The sequence below is a fragment of the Ctenocephalides felis genome, unplaced genomic scaffold (genome assembly GCF_003426905.1).
Source record: "Ctenocephalides felis isolate EL2017-DRISC unplaced genomic scaffold, ASM342690v1 CF-g0.4_SCAFFOLD_03572, whole genome shotgun sequence".
In the NCBI taxonomy this organism is placed as follows: Eukaryota; Metazoa; Arthropoda; class Insecta; order Siphonaptera; family Pulicidae; genus Ctenocephalides; species Ctenocephalides felis.
In genome coordinates this window covers 19678452-19699089 of record NW_020539726.1, presented here as the reverse complement: position 1 = coordinate 19699089, position 20638 = coordinate 19678452, and the positions used below count along the sequence as shown (strand labels likewise).

At 29.6% G+C, this 20638-nt stretch overlaps 1 protein-coding gene across 1 annotated transcript; it reads right to left on the bottom strand.

The window, feature by feature from the left end:
• Positions 1-1243: 1243 nt before the first annotated feature.
• On the bottom strand, positions 1244-19404 carry LOC113388202 (ionotropic receptor 25a-like). Its single transcript, XM_026625603.1, is given in 14 exon segments — positions 1244-1622; positions 2182-2295; positions 2661-2879; positions 3102-3193; positions 3195-3288; positions 3355-3558; positions 3727-4115; positions 5757-5999; positions 8340-8454; positions 8526-8707; positions 10178-10410; positions 11901-12203; positions 14169-14321; positions 19377-19404. Coding segments are annotated over 13 exon segments (2718 nt in total). The 5' UTR covers positions 14320-14321; positions 19377-19404.
• Positions 19405-20638: the final 1234 nt, after the last annotated feature.

Genomic DNA, 20638 nt, shown 5'->3' with positions numbered 1-20638 from the left:
TCTTGATTATGTGCTAACAAATTTTATAATTGTTTCTTATAATATTAGTATTGAAGTTTATTCATATACTTGTTAAATTATATCAATATTTTAAAATTTTCATATTTAAAATTCATAAAGCGTTGCAACCATGTTGCATCAATTCAACCATATTGCAACAAAGGATTGTTAAAATTTTTCAATTTACCTATATGCATTATATAATATAAATGCTATCAGAAAGTTGACTTTATTATTTTATGTGCAATTTAAATTACTATCATCCATATTTTGAATTTAGCAAAAAAATTCACTGTTTCATCATGGCTTTAAACTTTCTATGATTCAGCCCTTGCTCTGTAAAGTGTTTGTTCTAACAGAGGCCGCCAGAGTTTTTTCAATCAAAAGTTGTTTTACATTTTAAGTTGAATAATATTCATAAAATCTAGGTTTCCAAATATCCGATGAAATGTAAATATTTATTTTAAATATGTATCTTCAATTAGAGCATCTTCCTTGATCATAACGCACCATGAAATATCTAATTAAGGGATGATGAGGGATATTTCTGGTATCAATTCACTGACTCTTGGCAGAAAAAATATATTATTCAATTAAAAAATTGATTATTAAACGGAACTGACATATTTCTTGATATCTTTTTTAATACATAACAAATTCTAATATCTATATTGAAATTGTCGATTTGCGTCAACATCAAGAGCTTAATATAGCATATGAGATGTGCAATTAGGGCATTGAAAAGCTCATCAAGCTAATTTAATTAATAAAAACTATATATTATGTTATATTAATTAAGATCTGTTGACTATTATCCAGCATTTTTTATCAATAATTTCAATTTAAACTATTTATGCAATGATTACTTATGGTATTTCACAAACTAGTAATCATATAACATGCAACACAACATATATAATTCTTTAAAATTATTATTCAAAGATTAAAGATCTTAGATTTCAAATATAACGATAGCATAATATATTTTATATATTCTTATTTCTAATATTTTTCATATATACATCTTGAGCATAAAGTATTGCTTGGTCGATAAATAGCTTCATCATATTATTAGTCATAATTATTCATATTATTATTAGTCTAATATAATCCTTTAAATATAGACAACGTATCATAAAATCTCAATTATTCTAATACAAGTATGATCATAAGAATGTTCAAAATTACGCAAGTACAAACACGAAAACTTTAGTAATATAAAATTGTTTTTTAATTATTCTTTCTAAAATCTGGATCTAAAATTTGCGGGCGGATATTGATATCTTGCCCTGATGGCTTGATTTTGTCCAGGCGCTACAACGTCGCCTGGTAAATTCTGCTGCATTTTCTGATGTTTTTCCTTGATTGGCGGAGATGGTGCCTCAGCAACATCAATGACTTTAGGATTCTTTCTGTATTTGTAGTACCAATACTCAAACACTAATGTTATACAAGCTAATCCAATTCCTACGAAAATTACTATGAATACACCTCCAATGTTCTGAATTGAAATACCATCAGATTGATCTTCGGGTTTCTCACAATCCATCTTGTTTTTGTTCTTGTTCCACCACTTTTCTTTCAATTTTTCTAACTGTCGCTTGTTTAATAGTTGCAGAATACTAAAAAAACAATTATATAGTTTTAAACCAGTGCCATTAACAAATAAAAGAGGTACACAGGTAACATTATTTATTGACAAACCTACTAATATGCATATGATAAAAATAATAAATTTTGATCGATCAATAGTTAGTTAGTTAGCAAGATCAATAGTTCAAGTTTTCAAGAAGACGGTTGCATATGAAAATGACAATGAATTTGAACGAACAATGAATACTGTTCTTACTATTACTAATAACTTGTGCAATTCTGTATCTCATTCTTTTTAACTTTTAAATAAAATAAAATTTAAAACTCAATATTTGATAAATTCATGAATTAGGTTTTCGATTTGATTCGAGAAGTTACATAAATTACATATTTCGGTCTTGAACAATTACAGAAGATTTCTCACATAAACCTAATATACGTAAAATAATTTTTCATTTCCAATGCAATGGAAAATATAAACAAAAAAGTGAGACACTATTCCCAAATAGTCTGATTATGTTTTCCCACGCTATTCATGATTTTTCAAGTTTTTGATATTTTTTATGAGTTTTTATTTTAATAACTTACGCATTATTGAATTGATCTTTTAATGGAGATCCCTGTTGCACAGCAATTGCATACGGTTTCCGAGAAAATTCTTCACCGACCATTTGCAAATCGCAGCTGATTAGCACTTGATATCTAAAGCAAACATGAAATTATTGCTATAATACATGAAATTATTATTATTATTATAATAATATTCAAACATAAATTTTTTTTAGGATTTATTTTACATTGCTATGCAAATTTATTATTATCTGTAAATTTTTATGCATTATGAATAGTAATTGGTGTTTTATGCCTTATGAATAGTATAATCAGTATCTGGAATTATCATAAGCAGATTAAATAACTGGTATCTTTCTAACTGTATTGCAAAAATCTTTATTCGCTAGTGTTATTTGCGAGTGTTTTGATGCTTATATAATTTCTTAAATTTATTGGATCAACTCAATATAGTAGTCAATACTACCACGTTCTCTGATATCACTATTATTCATTACCTAATGTCAGTGGCATCTCCCAAAAATGCAAAGCCTACACTTGATGATTTGGAGGCTCGAACTCTTGCAAGAGCTTCTTCCATAGAATTTGGAAGTCCAGCTTCCTTCATAGCTTGCCACATTTTTGTGTACTTATCACTTACAGGATAATCCCATACTGCCAATTTAGATCTTTCAACATCTGTCAAGCTGTCGTTTAGGCTCATATCTTTCCAAATTCTAGAAATAATAGTTTAAATTTAATATGCTTCTTTAGATAGATGTAGATCAAATATAATAATGACTAATCCCAGTTTGTAAAATTAATTATTCATATATAGATCTTATTTGTTAAAACTTGGAAATTTTTCTGATGTCAAACGTTACAGCTCGAGGCATGTCAGTTGGTTCCAAAAATTCACGTTTGTAGCGAAATGTTAATATAGTTTTTTTTTTACTTACTCATAAAATCTTTCTTCAATATCCGCCATTCTTTCGAAATAAGTCATTGCCGATGACCCATTTAGTGGCGCATATAAAATTTTATATTGTTTTGGACAAATCATCCAAAGACTCGACCGGCGTATCCAATCGAGATACAGTGAGGAAGGCAGCTAGATTAGCTGTGTATGAGGCAATTATAATGAATCTGGAAATAAAATTTTATATTATGCTGAGTCTTACTATATATAATTTGTATGTACTGTGTATTTACCCAAATAACCACCACGTAGCAGCAACCAATCTTCCAGAAAGATTTTTGGGTGCTTCACCACCGCCTTGAGGAGTAAGCGACGTCATGCAAAACCAAAGACATTCTTTGATATTAAATTCCCGTTTTTCTTCATCGTCCTTATATTTTTCTCTATTGTTTTGGTAACTGTAAGGGCTCCATCGATCGAATACCCACATTAAGAAACTGAAATACGCAAAGTAGGTACGTAAAAATAGATCATTAAATATTAAATACAACACAATATTGATTGGGTTGTTGGTAGATAATGAGAAAGAATTGTGAGAGAAACTGAAAACGACTTTAGTTATAGCGATTTATATTATAATAGTTTTGGCTTCAAATCGTTATTACCTCGTAAAGAAGTAAGCTGCTAGAATACACAACCAGACATCATTTTCTAACACAGTCAAAAACTTGAACAAGGACGTTGGCGTTTTAGGAAGTTTCATTAATATAGTAATACCGACCAAATCATAATATGGTACAGTAAAATCTATTACATTTTCTCTTTCTGCCATCACAGACATTGATCCAAGACCAATGTCAGCCTTTTTATCCATTAATTGTTTAACTATTCCATTCCAATTTCCACTTTCATCCATATTGCCAAATTTGCCATCAGCAACAGTTTCAATTTCGTAGTCAAAATTCACAATTCTTCTTATTTCTTCTATTAAATCTATGCAGTAACCACTGAAGCCTTTGGGCGCACTAGGATCTCGTATTATAAATGGATGTTGCTGTAAATGAAATAATCTAGTCATTAATATGAATACATGAGACTTATGAATTACGTTTTTAAAATCAGTGTTGTAATTTATTATGAGATATTTTATGTAATAAATAAAGAACTAGTGGGGTACATGGCATCGTGCTTTAAGGCAAATTGCTGGAACTTCACGTACCGTAATTAAAAATCTTGGTACAAAACCCAAGAAATTTACACAAAATGTGTACACATTATTAAAATCTCTATAAAATATCTAACAATTTGATGTACATATATCCAATAAACATTTTTGACCGCAAAATGACATTTTTTTTAACTTATTTTTATTGAAAGCCCATAGCCGCTAGACCTGCTTGCCCAAAAATTTAATCAGTTCTTCATATTGTTAATACAAGTAAAATAGTTTTTGAATTATCAAAATCGGACGCTTCTTTCTCTTAAAAACTGAGTTACCGTTTTTGGCACTTTTTGGAACGGCTAGACCTGTTTTCTCTAAAAACTAATCAGCACGTCTCCTAATCAATACGAATCGAACGTTTTTTAAATTATTCAAATCGGTTGATCAGTATTCCCGAAATGCTCGACGAAAATTTGTATCCGCACACACACACATACATCTATTTTTTCTAAGGTATGCCAAAATGTTCAAAAACCTTTGAAACTTAAAGATATATAAAAAAAAATTATTTTCGATTTTTTTGCGATTACTATAACTTACCCTACGAGAAGTTAAAAACATGAATATATAATTAACTACTGTTAGTCTGTTACTGCATGAGGCACTCAGTATACGTAATTATTTTTAATATTTAATAACAAAACTATAAATATATTTGTCGAGATTCTAGCTAGCGATATAGTTAGAGATTTTGAAATCAACATAATTCAAGTGATGAGTATTAACTAAAATTTCACACGTATATTGAATAATGCATTTAAGAAATTGATGTTATGATAATCGAATTTTTTTTAATTAAATGAATAATTTAGCATTTGTTTTCCTATTGCGACAAATAGTCTTCGTGATGTTTTTACTTCACTTGGTTTACAGATATTCTACACTAATTATGAGACATATGAATCTAATAGCATATTGTAATTTACGAAAGAAATGTACGATGGAGAATATTTGTGGGTTAAATTTTTCCTTATATTTGACCACTAATCAAAACTTTGTTTTATAAGCTATTGTGATGTATATATCTTAGCCTAGAAAACAGCCAGTTGGTTGACCATTCTCTTTCCAATTAGGTTTAGATATATTTCTAAAAGTAACTATATACTTTGATATCACTACTACTTGATGTGAAGCTGGCCGAAGTGAGTATCAAACTGGGATCCAGTCGTTGCACATCCACGGCCAGCTCACAGATTAAACGTTAGTTAATTAATTATTATATATGTGGAAATTTACGTTGTCAGAAGAAATTTGAACAAAAATAGATCATTCTCATTGTGGAACGTTTGAAATAGCATGTTAGCATGATCTATATGGCAGCATAATTGCTGATATATTGAATACAATAAAAACGTTCTATCTCGATAATAGATCTTATTACCACCATTAAGTCGTACACTCGTTACAATTGAAACCCATATAAATAATACTAATCGCGAAAACGCTCGTCGCGCAAAAGCATCGATTTATCACCTCGACGGTTGCGATTCTGTGGACAATAGCGGCAGTATAATTCCTCATGTCTTCTTCATTGTTTAACGAAAGCTCAGAATCCAGACCGGCCTTCCAAGAACCGAGTTGTATTGTGCCAACCGATGAGCCTTTCATCACGGAGACGGCATTTATGTCCAGGGAGAACTGCATGAACGCGTGACCGTTGAACACTTCGCCGTCGTCGGGGTAGTGCAGCGGGCCATAGGTATTCGGCTCGGGAACCTAATTAGGAAACAACAATTATAATTTGATTTAGGGAATTTTCCGTAATTTTTTTTAATATATTTTTTTAACAGCAATCAGAACCTTACGTCCTATGAGCTGTTGGGCTGAAACTTCTCCTCACTTCGTATTTTTTAGATGGTAACTTAAGGGTTAATCCATCCATATTTGATGCTTTTTGTTATTAGAATTAATCTAATAGGTATGACTTTTTATTGAAGCAGCAATGCCGGGCAAGGGCTATTTTCACTAGGAAACATATTGCTATCTATATTTCCAAGTGAAAATCGTTGTCACTGCTGCCTGACAACAGGCTGCTCGAAGTGGGTATCGAACCCGGGACCTCTGATTCAGGTCCCGTCGCTCTTAACCGCTTACCTACGGGCAAGCCCATAAAATTATGTTAACTTATAAAATTTGTACATGTAATTTTTTAATTTCCTTACGCATTCTTATGCATTAGCTTTAATATTGTAAAATAGTTGTAAAAATTAAGTTTTCTATTTATGCAGCAATTTATCTTATAATTAGTACATGTGTAATCAGTGATTACACCTCACCACCTCAACACCTTGCAAACATTTTAATCATGTCACTCTTTCAATTGTTATTATAAGCTTCGAACATATTTCATATTTTGTTAATTAGATTTGTCCCAAACTGTGTTATATATAACATAAATTTTGAACAATCCCAGATTCTACTCATATTTTTAAAATATTTTTGAAGTAAAATTACTTTAGGCGCTACTAGGGTGTAAATCTATACAAATGCAAGGAAAATGCGTTACGCCAGAACTGTATGTTATTTGCGTTTGATGAAATCATTTCTATGCGGGTCAGTCGTGATTAGTCGTCGTATATGTGAATAGTGATCTGTCGTTGTATGCGTATCGGCGTCAACGTAGTATGCGTTCCGATATCAACAAGGAAATCGGCATAGATAAATAAACATTTTAACGTTACATCGTAGTACAAATCTTGATTTAATGAAAAATGCCTGAATCAGAAGAATATTTTACCCTGTTTCTGAAAATGATAAAACAAACTAGTGGTGTATGGCATCGTGCCTTAAGGCAAATTGCTGGAACCTTCCGTACCAGAATTATATATTTGAGGGAAAAAAATCAGTAATCAATAAAAATTGATCAATGATTTACAACAACTATTTTATACTTTTTCGAATATGTAGATAATTAAAATCACTATATATTTTATCGTTCATAAAATATACAGGGTCGATGTTATCGCTCGAGAAAGTTTACTCGCAGGAGGAAGTATAAATCTTTTATATTTTTGAAAATTTTGAAATTGTTTTCGGAAAATTTTGAAATTTGCTTGAACCATATAAGTAAACTTTTAAAATTAAAAATCTTGTTACGGAACCCAACAAAATTGTAACAACAAAATTAGTACTCATTTTTGAAAACTTCATCAAATATCTGATAATTTGATGTGCTTGCATCTAATGTTCATTTTTGACCACCAAATATCATGCCTCTGTATCTCTAAAACTGCTAGACCTGCCATTCTAAAAATCTCAAAATATCAATTATTCATTTCGTCATTGCAAGTAAAATGTTTTTTTAATCATTCAAATCGATCCTATCGAACTGAATTGCCGTTTTTGGAATGTTTTGCCCCATATCTCCAAAACGGCTAAACCAGTCTTCACTAAAAACTAATCAGCACGTCTTTTTGTCAATAAGAATGTTTTTTTTTTTTTGAATCATTCAAATCGATTGATTCGCGCCCGAAATCGTGGACAAAAAATTGTATCCAAGCATACATACACACAGACACCCACATACATCATTTTTTTCTGAGGTATGCCTGAAGGTTCAGAAACTTTTGAAACGTAAAGATATGCAAAAATTTTCATTTTCGATTTCTTTGCGATTACTATAACTTACCATGCGGGAAGTCAATTAGGTAAACATAAACTTATAAATTTTGTAAATCCAATTATTTAATTGCCACATGCATTTGAATGCATTCACGTTCATGTTTAATTTTAATAATTGTACTTTTCTTTAATTCATCGGAATATGTGTAATCTACTAAATTATCTTGATTTGCCCTAATCCTTGTAATGTAGGTACAGCATAGACTTTGCCTTTGGCCAATACTTATACTCAAGTTTTTTATATTTTTTTATATTTGTATAATTTACTAAAGTCTGATTTTTTTAAAACTATTTTCATGTTAATAAACTAGTTTTTTTGCTCTATAGGTGTGTTAGCTTTTGAACATAATTCTCATATTTATTAAGTCAAGGATGCAATATCATTTATTGCTAACAATTATACATATTATATAAAAAATGAATTAATTACCGTACCTTCATAAAACTCGTTTTCAAATCAATTTTCCGCTGTGGAGAGTTTTTACCATCATACTCGTCGCACGTCAAATATTTCATATCTGTAGGCCAATACCCACTTTGGTACATATTCCTGCCAAAGACAAAATTAGTCATTAAGAATAATGATCGGATGATTGATTATATCTGTATAATAAAACATACTTTACTGCTAAAAATGCCCTCAATGATAAATCAAAGTAGAATGCTGAAGCAATTTCTGGTTCCTCGTTCATGTTGTAGGTGGTTCGTATTTTTCCTAATCTATCTCTACTGGCAGCTTCTGGACTCGGTTTTAAATAGATAACTGTGGCATTGTCACAAGCACACTTTAATTCTCCTTTATCCTGAGAAAAATAATAAATAATAAATATTTGCATACTATGACAATCAATTGTGTATTATATTTATATGCATTCGATAAAATTTATTTGGTGCTTATATTTCTGCGGAGTATGTTACAAAAATGGCAAAGAAAAGATTGCGCGTAAGGTTCACACGCGATTGAAGTAAAACTTTATTTGCTACTGTACAAGATGGCATTTGAGTAAAAATAAATACATCATATAACAATTTTGAATAATGATTATTAGTAATATGGTAACACTCGTGATGCACACATTTATTAGTGTCAACCATTATAGATAAATTATAAATTATATATTTATAATAGCCTTGAAAATATGTGTAATATTCAAAAACAAAAATGTAATTGAAGTCATACTTCAAATATGACATGATCGGTTTGTCATTGTCATTAGCATTTAGAAATGAACCTTCATTAGAGAAATGAAGTAATTGCTGATTAATAAATTCTATAATATTTGTTCACACAGTGGATTATGTTAAACAACGTCTAAACAAATATTGTTATCGCAACTTCACTCATCATGTAATTGTGTTTGAAGAACTTCATGTAATTAAAATTAACATAAATTCATTGACTGTTTGTATTTTTTTTATTTTTCATTTTAATAACTTCAAATTCTCATCTTTTGAACAGCTGTAATATGTGTCAGCTTAAATATTTTCCATTTTAATAACTTCAAAGATTTAAAGAAACTACGAATGATATAGAAATTATTTCTAATCAATAAACTTACGTTTAGTACACGGCACAAATGCTTTATTTTATTATTTTCAAGGAACATGGTAAAATATTCTTCTGATTCAGGCATTTTTCATTGAATCAACATTTGTACTAAGATGTAACTTTGAAATGTTTATTTATCTATGCCGATTTTCTTGTTGATATCGAAACGCATACAACGTTAATGCCTGTACGCATACAACGACAGATCTCTATTCACGTACACGACGACTAATCGACCCGTATGGAAATGCTTTCATCGAAAGCGAAGGACGTACCGTTCTAGCGTAACTCATTTCCGTTACATTTGTACGTATTTACACCCTAGTCGCGCCTAAAGAATTTTTATTTCAAAAAATAGGGTTTATGCCCTTGAAATAACCTTCAATCAGAATTAAGTTTTTGAAAAAAGAAAATCATGGTGTTAACTATACTAAAACTAATTAATGAAATTACATAAGACCAGACCAGACCAGAAAGTTCATTATTAGATAAAAATATTTTAGAAAATAATCATAAAACTTGAATTTTTTTTTTAACATAAAACTTTATGAATTGTAAGAATACTGTAAGAAATAATAGTACCAAAAAATGTAATTGACTCTGATTGTTATAATTAAACGAAATAAAAAAATAATAAAAAATATGAGATACTAATGTTTTATATTCAAGAGAAACTAAAATTGATTCATAAGCAAATTTATAAACAACCTAAATTTCACTATACCTGTGTTATCGCATACCAAGAGTACTGCCTTCCAAAGTAATTATTCGCATTTGCTGCATCCAATACACTCGATACGGTTGCAAGATTTCCCAAAATAAAGAAGTTGACGATGTCCAACTTCCGAAGTTTCTCCAGTTGCTCTTTAATTTTTTCGATTGTCGGTCCGTCCACTAATGTTATCACATGCCTCGTGGGCAAATTTTGCAGAAGTGATTTATATTTATGATCCATCACTGCAAAATGAATTATTATATAAAGTAATTGCTTTGGAGATGAATGAGAACTTATTATTATATCTTTATACGTATTTATAATATATATGATATACATATATTATATATAATGTGTATACATATTGCACTTTAATAATCAGTATTAAATATGAAATGTTGTGCATACCAAACTCAAAAATAATTTAGAGGAGCTGATATATTGATAGGCTACTATATATAATTTAATAACCTAATTCAATTTATACCTTTAAATTCAAAATAATTATTAACATAATTTGCTTAAAATAATTATTAACAAAATAAATAATCAAAATAATTATTAACATAATTTTGCTTAAAAGCAAGCAATTTATTTTTATAGCCACAATTTCATAATTCATTTTATAACTCGGTTTTGGATTTAACTGAAACTATAGATGTAAGCCAGTATGAAAAATTACTTATTAATATAGAATCTATATTATAGAGTGACATATTTGGTACAGAGTAGTAAATAAATGTTTAAATACAAATTCAAAATGCCTTCGGTAAAACGAGCTGAAAGCAACTCGGACCCCCTAGAGCCCTTAAGATAGAAGCAAGAACCGGAGAAACTGATTAATTGGAATCAGATAACTCTTCCGAAATGGATGAGGTTGAATGCGATCGAGGAAGAGAGGAATGCTGAGAAATATTAGCTGATTTAGAACATCAACTCTTAACAATACATGGACAACTTACATAAAACGAATAACTTGCATGCAGAATAGCAAGTGTAGGAATTGAACAGGATTTGAAGAAGTTCCAAGAAAAGGTGTAAATTACCATGATTATCTTAAGATTACAGATCTGCAATACAATTATGGTGCTTAGGTTCTATTAGACAAAATTTTTTAAGCTTTTATACAAAATCTTGCTTTTTATTCTATGAATGAGGTTCTACATAAAGTCATAATTTCAAAAAAAAAATGGTGGCAGGTAAAACTACCATATGGTACTTTTGGGAATACAGTCGACGATTATTATTTTGGTTTATTATATTCTGTAAATGCTTTTCCAGGAATTATATATTATTATATTTATGCAAATTTGTTCTATCGACTGTTGTGATCAAACTTCTCCGTTTGCGTCATATTTAGATGGTAACCCAGTGGTTAACCAACCTATATTTGATTAGGGGGAAGTCCCGCAACGCCGGACGGCACCTAATACCGTACACTTTATTTAACCCGGATTATTAAAGCGAGTATAAATCTTTCCATTTCAAAATGCAAGTGAAAGGGGCGCGAGGAGCACACAGATACATAATCACGCGCCCGCGGAAGGTTATTTTCACTTGAAAACATTTATTTGATCTATTTAGCTAACAAGTAAAAATGGATGTTGCTACTCCTAGATATAATATAGTCTTAAGCAAACATTCCAAAAGCATAGATTCTAATATTCAAATTTTTGTTGTTCTTAACAGTCAAAAACTGAAAAACTAGAAATTTAACTATTGTTTTTCTTACCAAAAGTATTATCAAACAGTATAGCTGCGTTCGTCATTGACTGCATTTTCACGATGGACCTGACCGATTCAGGGATGATGTCAGCTGGAGGCATTATTTGAAGCAGGTAATTTTGCTGAAATTCGTCTATTGTTCTCCATTGCCTTAAGTCGCCTTCTTGGCCAAAACAAGCGCTTACAGTTGGCAGACTGAGGGCGGCAGTGAACGATTTAACGGTTTCTGAAGAAACTCCCGTCTTCGTGGTGTCCAGGATAACATGGGGAGGTTTATTTCCAGTTATCATTTCCGAATATTTTGCGCATACTGAAAAATAGAAATTATATTTGTAATAGATACATAAAATAACGTTAATACGTTTAATATCATCTGGTAATGGCATGAATTACTGTCGAATATGTAGAACACGTAGAACTTTTTTTTTTTAATTTGAAATGTTTTGAAGATTTTATACATATATCTTTACTTCAGCATTTACTAAACTTATGATAACATTTGATGTTGAAACTTGGTTTTGAAAAATATTAAAAAATAAGCATTCTTCGATATATCCAATATTAGTGATATACCTCACTTCTACAGATTCTTAATTATAATATACATGACTTTGAAACTACCAAAAAAAAAACTAGAAAATCAAAATGAATGCAAACAAAATATAATGTTTCATTTTGTATAGCATGAATTAATTATTGTCACGACTATTACATATTTAATTTAAGATTTTACTTTATTTAATTCAATAATTTTATAACTTGAATTAAAAATCATTTCGCTATTTTTTATTGATTTTTTTTATATCAGCGCGCAATATAAATAGCCCAATACGATTTAATTAATCACACCCTAAAATACCAAACTCAATAAAATATTTGTACGGAATATTTAGGTCATCGGATTAGGTCGCCTTGGAACCGTATCTTTCGTTGAGAATAATAAATTTGTTCTATTTTTTTATTTTTTTAGAGGTCTGAAATATAGATGATTTGACATTAAAATCAGTTTTAATCAGTCATGAGAATATAATAAGATTTCTATCGCGAACAAATTAGAAACAACGAAATTTCGGGTAACATTATCTCCTCTTAAAAAAAATAACGGACATACTATATGGTATTAAATATAGCGTTAGAGGAAAAGTTCGATAAAATATTAAACTATTGATAAATAAGTACATTTTAATATTAATAATTTTAATATTATTGATAAATTAGTAATTTTTAATACAGACTAGTTACAGACATCATAGATAAGATAGTAATTATTAATTAACTTTCCTTAGGGTAAGTTAGGGTAGTAAAGAGACGAAAATGAAAATTTTTGAATTTCTTCATGTTTTGAAGGTATCTGAACATTGTGAAGGTTTGGTTCAGAAAACATTTGATTCCTATTGATAGGAAAATGTGCTGATTAGCTTTTGGCAAAGGCAGGTCTAGCCGTTTCGGAAATATCGAGCAAAATGTGCAAAAATGGCAGGTTTCGTGAGAACCAAGCATCCGATTTGAATGATTCAAAAAAGTTTTTGCGTGTGTTGACGAAACGATTGCTTCTGCACAAAAAAATTCAATATTTAATTTTCCTCGAATATTTCATTACGGTACGGGAAGTTAGAGCAATTTGCCCTAAGGCACGATGCTATACACCACTAGTTTACTATTAGTATTAGTAGGTCAAAAATAAGATATTAATACTTATACTTGTATCCACTATCTAAAAATTTTTATTAATTATTCACAAATTGTATATGTTTCGTGCTATTTCTTCATTTTTTTAATGAGAAAGAAAACTCTTTATTTCTTTAATGTATATTATCAATGATATAACTATGGTATATTAGCTACATCAAGTTGTAATAATATGCATGTTAATACAACTTAATGCAGCTGTTTTTTTAATTTAACAATCAATTAAAAAATATTATATTATCCGAACTAGGACCATAAATTCAGAGCAATGTGAAATAATCATACAGTTTTTCTTCTGGTGTGATAGAGTTTGTTTTCATACGATTTTAAAATGTTTTTAAAATAATTTCGACTCTTACATACAATATTTTTAATTGCATTATTATTTACTTAAGTCATTTTTAAAAATAAATTTAAATTTGTTTTCATATGCGATAGATATATGTGTTTATATACTCCCATTCCTCGTGGATTATTGCTAAGTTCAGCGTAAAATTGGTATCACAGGTTATCTTAGTCTTACTACGGAATCTATTATCTTAAGAACACTTTAGAAGTAGATCAAAAGAATTTATTTTAAGCTTACATGACTCCAGTAATCCTTTGGCATCCGTCCGATTTCCCACAACTGTCTCGAGTTCGACGGCGATGCCGAGAGTCCTTCCGCTACGTCGAATATATTCCAGCGCCACTTTGACCGCCCTTTCGGCTGGCATATTTCCTTCTTCGTTTACCATCACTAGAAAAACAAAAATAAACTAGCTGTAAGTGGAATTCCGTCTTAAGGCAATTAGGGCATCGTGCCTTAAGGCAAATTGCTGGAACTTCCCGTACCAAAAATTATTATTTTTTTAAAAACGATTAACATTTTTGAAAAAATTTACTTCAAAAAAATTAGATTTTTGAGAAACTATAAATTTGACCAAAAATTATTTTTTTGAAAAAAAAAAATTTGATTTGAAAAAAAAAATTTTTTTTTAAAAGAAAAATTTTTTTTTGAAAACAAAAAATTTTTTCGAAAAGAAAAATGTTTTCTTCATTTTGACATATTTTGGAAATTCTGAACTTTCTTTCAAAGCAATCGTACTGCTTGAACTGCATAGAGACGAAATGTCACAGCGCAAGTGCCGCGCCGCCGTCTAACGCATAAGCATTGGTACGGAACCCATAGGAATGTAGAAAAAAATTATACTTATTGTTAATATCTCTATAAAATATCAGATAATTTGATGTGCATATGTCTAATGATCATTTTTAACCGCCAAATGGCATTTTTTTTTTTACTTTTTTCATTAGATCTCCGAAACCGCTAGATCTGCCTTTATGAAAATTTGATCAATTCTTCACCATGTCAATACAAGTAAAATGTTTTTTGAATTATTTAAATCGGACGCTCCGTTCTCTTAAAAACTGAGTTTCCGTTTTCGGCACTTTTTGCCCCGTATCTTCGGAACGGCTAGACCTGCCTTCGCCAAAAACTAATCAGCACGTCTCCTTATCAATACAAATCGAATGTTTTTTGAACTATTCAAATCGGTTGATCCGTGTTCCCGAAATCGTCGACGAAAATTTGTATCCGCACATACATACACACACGTACATACATACATACATACATACATACATACATACATACATACATACACACACACACACACACACACACACACACATACATCCATTTTTTCTAAGGTATGCCAAAATGTTCAGAAACCTCTGAAACGTAAAGATATATAAAAATTTTCATTTTCGATTTTTTTGCGATTACTATAACTTACCCTACGGGAAGTTAATTATAATTAAAATTCGATTCTTTGATAAAAAAAAATTGAACTAGTCGGTATTGATATTTTGCCTTGAGGCAAGTTACATGAACTTTCCGATATGTGTGAATAATCGACATAAAAATAAATTTATGAGTGATTAATAGTATTCCGAGTGGATTTATTCACTACACATAATTGAAAACGAACGAACACGTTAAGTCGGAGTATTTTCTAAAAGCAAATTTTTAAAAGTGAATAATTTTTATAATTAAACCAGTTTCTGAAAGACGTCATTAATTTCGTATATTCATTAAGACCAAGTATATCGTATTAAGTACTAAGTATATCGTATAGTTTTAATTTTAACAAGCGTCAAATGAACTGATATTTTCTCATTTTCTCAATCTTTGAATTTTTGAAATTAAACTACTTGTCCTAAGGCCGTAATATTTCAGTTCTATAAGAACATGATATATATCGCCAAAAAAGTTCCATAAAAATCGGCTTCAACAGTTAATTACAAAAAAACGGCTCGGTAGATTTTCACCTAAAACTAATCAGTATCATTCCCAACTAATATCTTTTGAATAGTTTTTGATTTTTTAAAATCGATTCGGTAGTATGAGCATAAATGTGGACGAAAAATTTTACACCTTTTTCCAAATTACAAGAAACGGCTTGGCAGATCGTCGCACAAAACTAACAAACGATAGCCCTCATTGAGATACATCAAATTTTTTAAATCGGTCCTGCCGTTTTTGAGAAACCGTCGATTTACGGCAAAAAATCTGTTGCACACACACATATACTTTTTCCAAATTTGGTCTTATTCGAAGCAGAATGTCTTAAAACATCGAGAAAACTTAAAATTAGCGAATCGGATTTTTTTATGAAAGCATTAACTTCTTCTTCGGGAAATTAAAAATATTTTTAGTTCAAACAATTAAGCTGTCATCATAAGACACTATTCCATCTCCTCGCAAAGAATAAAATTAATAGGGTTTGAGTGATTTATGAAAATTTACGTACTTTATCAAAAAAATGAACTAAATTTTGGAAAATGGTAGCTATATTATTTATTATTTTCTTTCTATAGTGTCGGTCTATTACAGTGTCTATGCATAACACATAAAAGGTGTTTTCAATTAAGATTTTTAGCAAATAAGCAAATTTATTTTTTAGTAAGTGTTTTATTAAAAAACATTTGGTGTGAGAATTAGAAAATGTGCACGCTCCTAAACGTAAAAAAAATATTAATAAATTAAAGTTACCTAATTTTTTGATGAAATAAAGTTTCTAATGGAAAAAATATAATCATGAATATATATGATATGAACTATATATATATATATATATATATTTATATATATATATATATATATATATATATAAGGTGTCCCAGAACTCAACATCAGGTCGAAACTAGATCGACATGGTATTCATTGTAACTGACAGCAAATTCTTTTTTTTTTTTAATTGCTTTTTGTACTTCGAAAACTATTAGCTCATAAGTGCAACTTCGAGCTTCCGTAAAACTGTGACCATTTTTTGGTTGTGGTTTATTTTTATCAATTTTGTTAATTTAAACTTTGGATTCGTAACAGTAAATAGCGTTTCTAAGATCCTAGTAAAAATGACACATTTTCGAGTTTCAAAAGTGTTTAACAACTTTTTTAAGAGCAAGAAGCTTTTTTGTTCAATTTAGATTAAAATTTTTAAAATTAAAATTAAAATTAAAATTGGTCTACTTTGAAAGGCCCCGCATTGAAATAAATGTTCTGAAGTGTGTTGGATAAGTTCCATCATAAGCTGCCGCATTTAATTTGGATTGCAAAATGGTAAAACGCTTCAGCGTTTCCTAATTTAAAAAAAATCGAGTATAAAAACAAAAACAACAAGTTTATGTTGTTTTTAAATGGAAAAATACTTAAGTTTAATACTTGATTCTTCATGATAATGGCTTTAATACAAAATTAATGTAAAGTTAATTTACATCTTTTAAGCTGCATAATAAAAGTGTAACCTATTGTGCTAAGGTAGTTTAGTGATTTTTTTTGTTTCCTTACTCTTTAAACTCTTAGAAATCATGTACTTATTTGAACAATACTATTATATTTTTTTCATGTTTTGTTTTAGCATCGTATGAAATCTTTCTCGCACAGAAAAATATTAAACCTTCATTACTGCAAATAAAATATTTTCAACAACTCATCGTACTCAAAATTCATTCTCTCAATAGAAAAGAACTATTATTTATTAGATTCTCATTCAAATAAAGCAGAGTATAATATATCAATCAGAAAAGTGTTTTTCTTGACAAAGGGTGGAAGCTGACACGTCATTGCCATTTATTGCTTGTAATGGAAATTTCTTAGTAGTCCATTATCGTCCGCAATTAGATATGTGATTAACAGATAAAATTGATATATTGTTTAGGTTGAATAAATGTTTAAGAGCTAAATGATGATATGAAACAAAATATATATTAATTTATTAGGCCATTCTAACACGTTATCCTTATTTTAGATATAGTTTTAACGTTTAATTCTAAAGTCTATGAATTGTATGTTACCTTTTCTATTGGAGTAATATTGATACTCATTAGTGCACCTTCAAGTTTCGGAACCAGTTTTCAACTATTTGTCGTCAACAACCCATTTAATTTTATAATTATCGAATATAATTGGAATATTAATATAACGACTATAATTAATCTATTTGTTTGTGTAATGCAGTTTGAAACCGATAAAAAAACGAATACTCTGTCCGACATACTTTCAAAAAAAATTAAAATAGATGCCTGTGAGTTCTGAATTCATTTGAGAGTTTTTATTTAAGTGAAAGTATATTTGAATGTATTATTTGTGAATAGTATTTAAACTATCACAATTGCTTCAGTAATCATCATCCAAAACTCTAATATATAAATTTAGCTATTAAAGTAAAAACGTCTTATAACTATATATTTATTTTTTGGAATGTATGGAAAATCTGAAATCTTAAGCAAACATGTTTAGAATGTAAATCATTGATTTGTAAAATATTATATTCCAATTTTACTTATGTTTTCAAAAATAATTATTAAAACAAGTTGTAAGTTCTACATGCCACTTACTTTACATTTGAGAAAATTTGCATACATTTTCCGATATCAGTTAATAAAGGACTTAATAAATAGAAATTGAAATTTATCAAATTTCAAAATTGTGACGATAAATTTTTATAATTTGGTTTTCTTCGGGTAATATATTAAGCATATGTAAAATAAAATCAATTGTTTATATAATTTATTCCAATTTTAATTATGTTTTTAAAAATGATTATTCAAACTAGATGACTTGAGGAATTTGATGATATGTAAAAATAATCGTCTTAAACAATAAGAATCAACTCTTTCAAATTATATGAAATTACATCAAAATATACATTATTTTTTATAACCTTTATGCCTTTAAAGAGTTTATCACCGATGAGATACTTCTTTTTTGGCATTTCATTTAAGATCGTATGGCCATTTTTTTTATTTTTGAGTAGGATATTCCTCAATTAATTGGGTTAAATATTTGAATGGGTAACCTGGTACTTTCAAAATCGGGTTGAAAATATTACTATTATTTTAAACACCAATGAATTTCTATAATTGAACCACCTTTGTATATACCTAAATTATTTAAAGGTCTCTTTCAGCACTATGAACTCTATCACTTTACAAAGTTTAAAAACTCAACCCAAAAACTTTTTTTTAACCATACTGTTTTTTTCAATTTTGGTGTCGAAAGATTCAGAATGACTTGAAACGTCGATAAAACATTAAATTAACAAATTGGATTTTTTAGTGAAAACATAAGTCTGAAAAAATGTAATATAAAATAATTGTTTTTCTATTGTAGTGTAGATCGAATTCTAAGGTCAACATCTTCATGTAACCTTTCATTTTCTCGGAGATCCCAATTCTACGAGGCATTTAGGGATCCTTATATATTATTCATGAATTATTAGAATAAAGATTATTCCTATGAATTACTTACGGACGTTGATATTTTGCGTGGTCTGAGCATTCACCCATCCTAAAAACGTTAGACATATGATACCTATCCAGTACCAGCACCTAAAGGCCATCTCGCGCTTGTCGAAATCACCATCCACCGCCAGAAGATCAAACAAAATTTCTTAAGAAAAACTTTTATTGTTATAAAAAGTTTCCACAAAAGTTCTATTACAATTATCAGATGCACGATTAATGACACCGCCGAAGTTAACTGATACGCATTGACTATATAACTTGATCACCTAGAAATATGTATTGCTTAAGGGAGGTGGGTTATTTGTCGTCCGTATGGAAAGTGGGTTTGGAGTTCGTGTTGACGTTTTGGAGTTACTATGGTGACTATTGCCGTTGTATTGTGATTATTCGACGAAAGCTTGTTTTTTGAGTAAACTTGATGTATGAGCTTCTCAAAGCTCTTGCACTCATACAAGTATTGAGAAATTTTGATATTGAAGAATTTCTAATGACTTTCGATTGTAATTTTGTAAACTTATAATCGATGTATCTCGAGGAGGACTATTGTTTGTCAGTTTTGTGCGACGTTCGGCCAAGCCGTTTCTTTATAAATAGCAGAAATGTGAAAACTTTTTCGTCCACGTTTTAGCCCACAATTCTGAATTGATTTTGAAAATTCGAAAACCGTTTGAAAGATATTGGTTGGGAATCATTCTGATTAGTTTTTGGTAGAGATCGGCCGGGACGTAATTAAATAATCTTATAGATCATACTAAAATATTACGCCCTACGACAACTCGTTCAACTTTAAAAATTCGTCAAAGTTTGCAAAAAGTAGTATTGTTTTTTTGGCATTTGGCAAAATTAGACCTTCGATCGACATTTCCTCAAAAACTTCTGAAACGATTTCAGAAATTTAAAAGCCTTTTGATGTATCTCGTCGAGGATTATCGTTTCTCAGTTTTGTGCGACGATCGGCCGAGCCGTTTCTTTTCGATTTGGAAAAAAGTGTTAAATTTTTCGTCCATATCTAAGCTCATACTACCGAATCAATTTTAAAAAATCAAAAACTGTTCGAACGATCGAACCACCGGTTTGAACAATATTGAATTTAGTTTGAATGATATTAGTTTTAGATGAAAATTTACCGAGCCGTTTTCTTGTAATTAACTGTTGGAAAAAAATTTAAGCCGATTTTTATGGAATTTTTTTTGCAATATATCATGGTCTTATAGAGCTTACTGAAATATTAAGGCCTTACGACAAGTAGTTTAATTTTAAAAAATC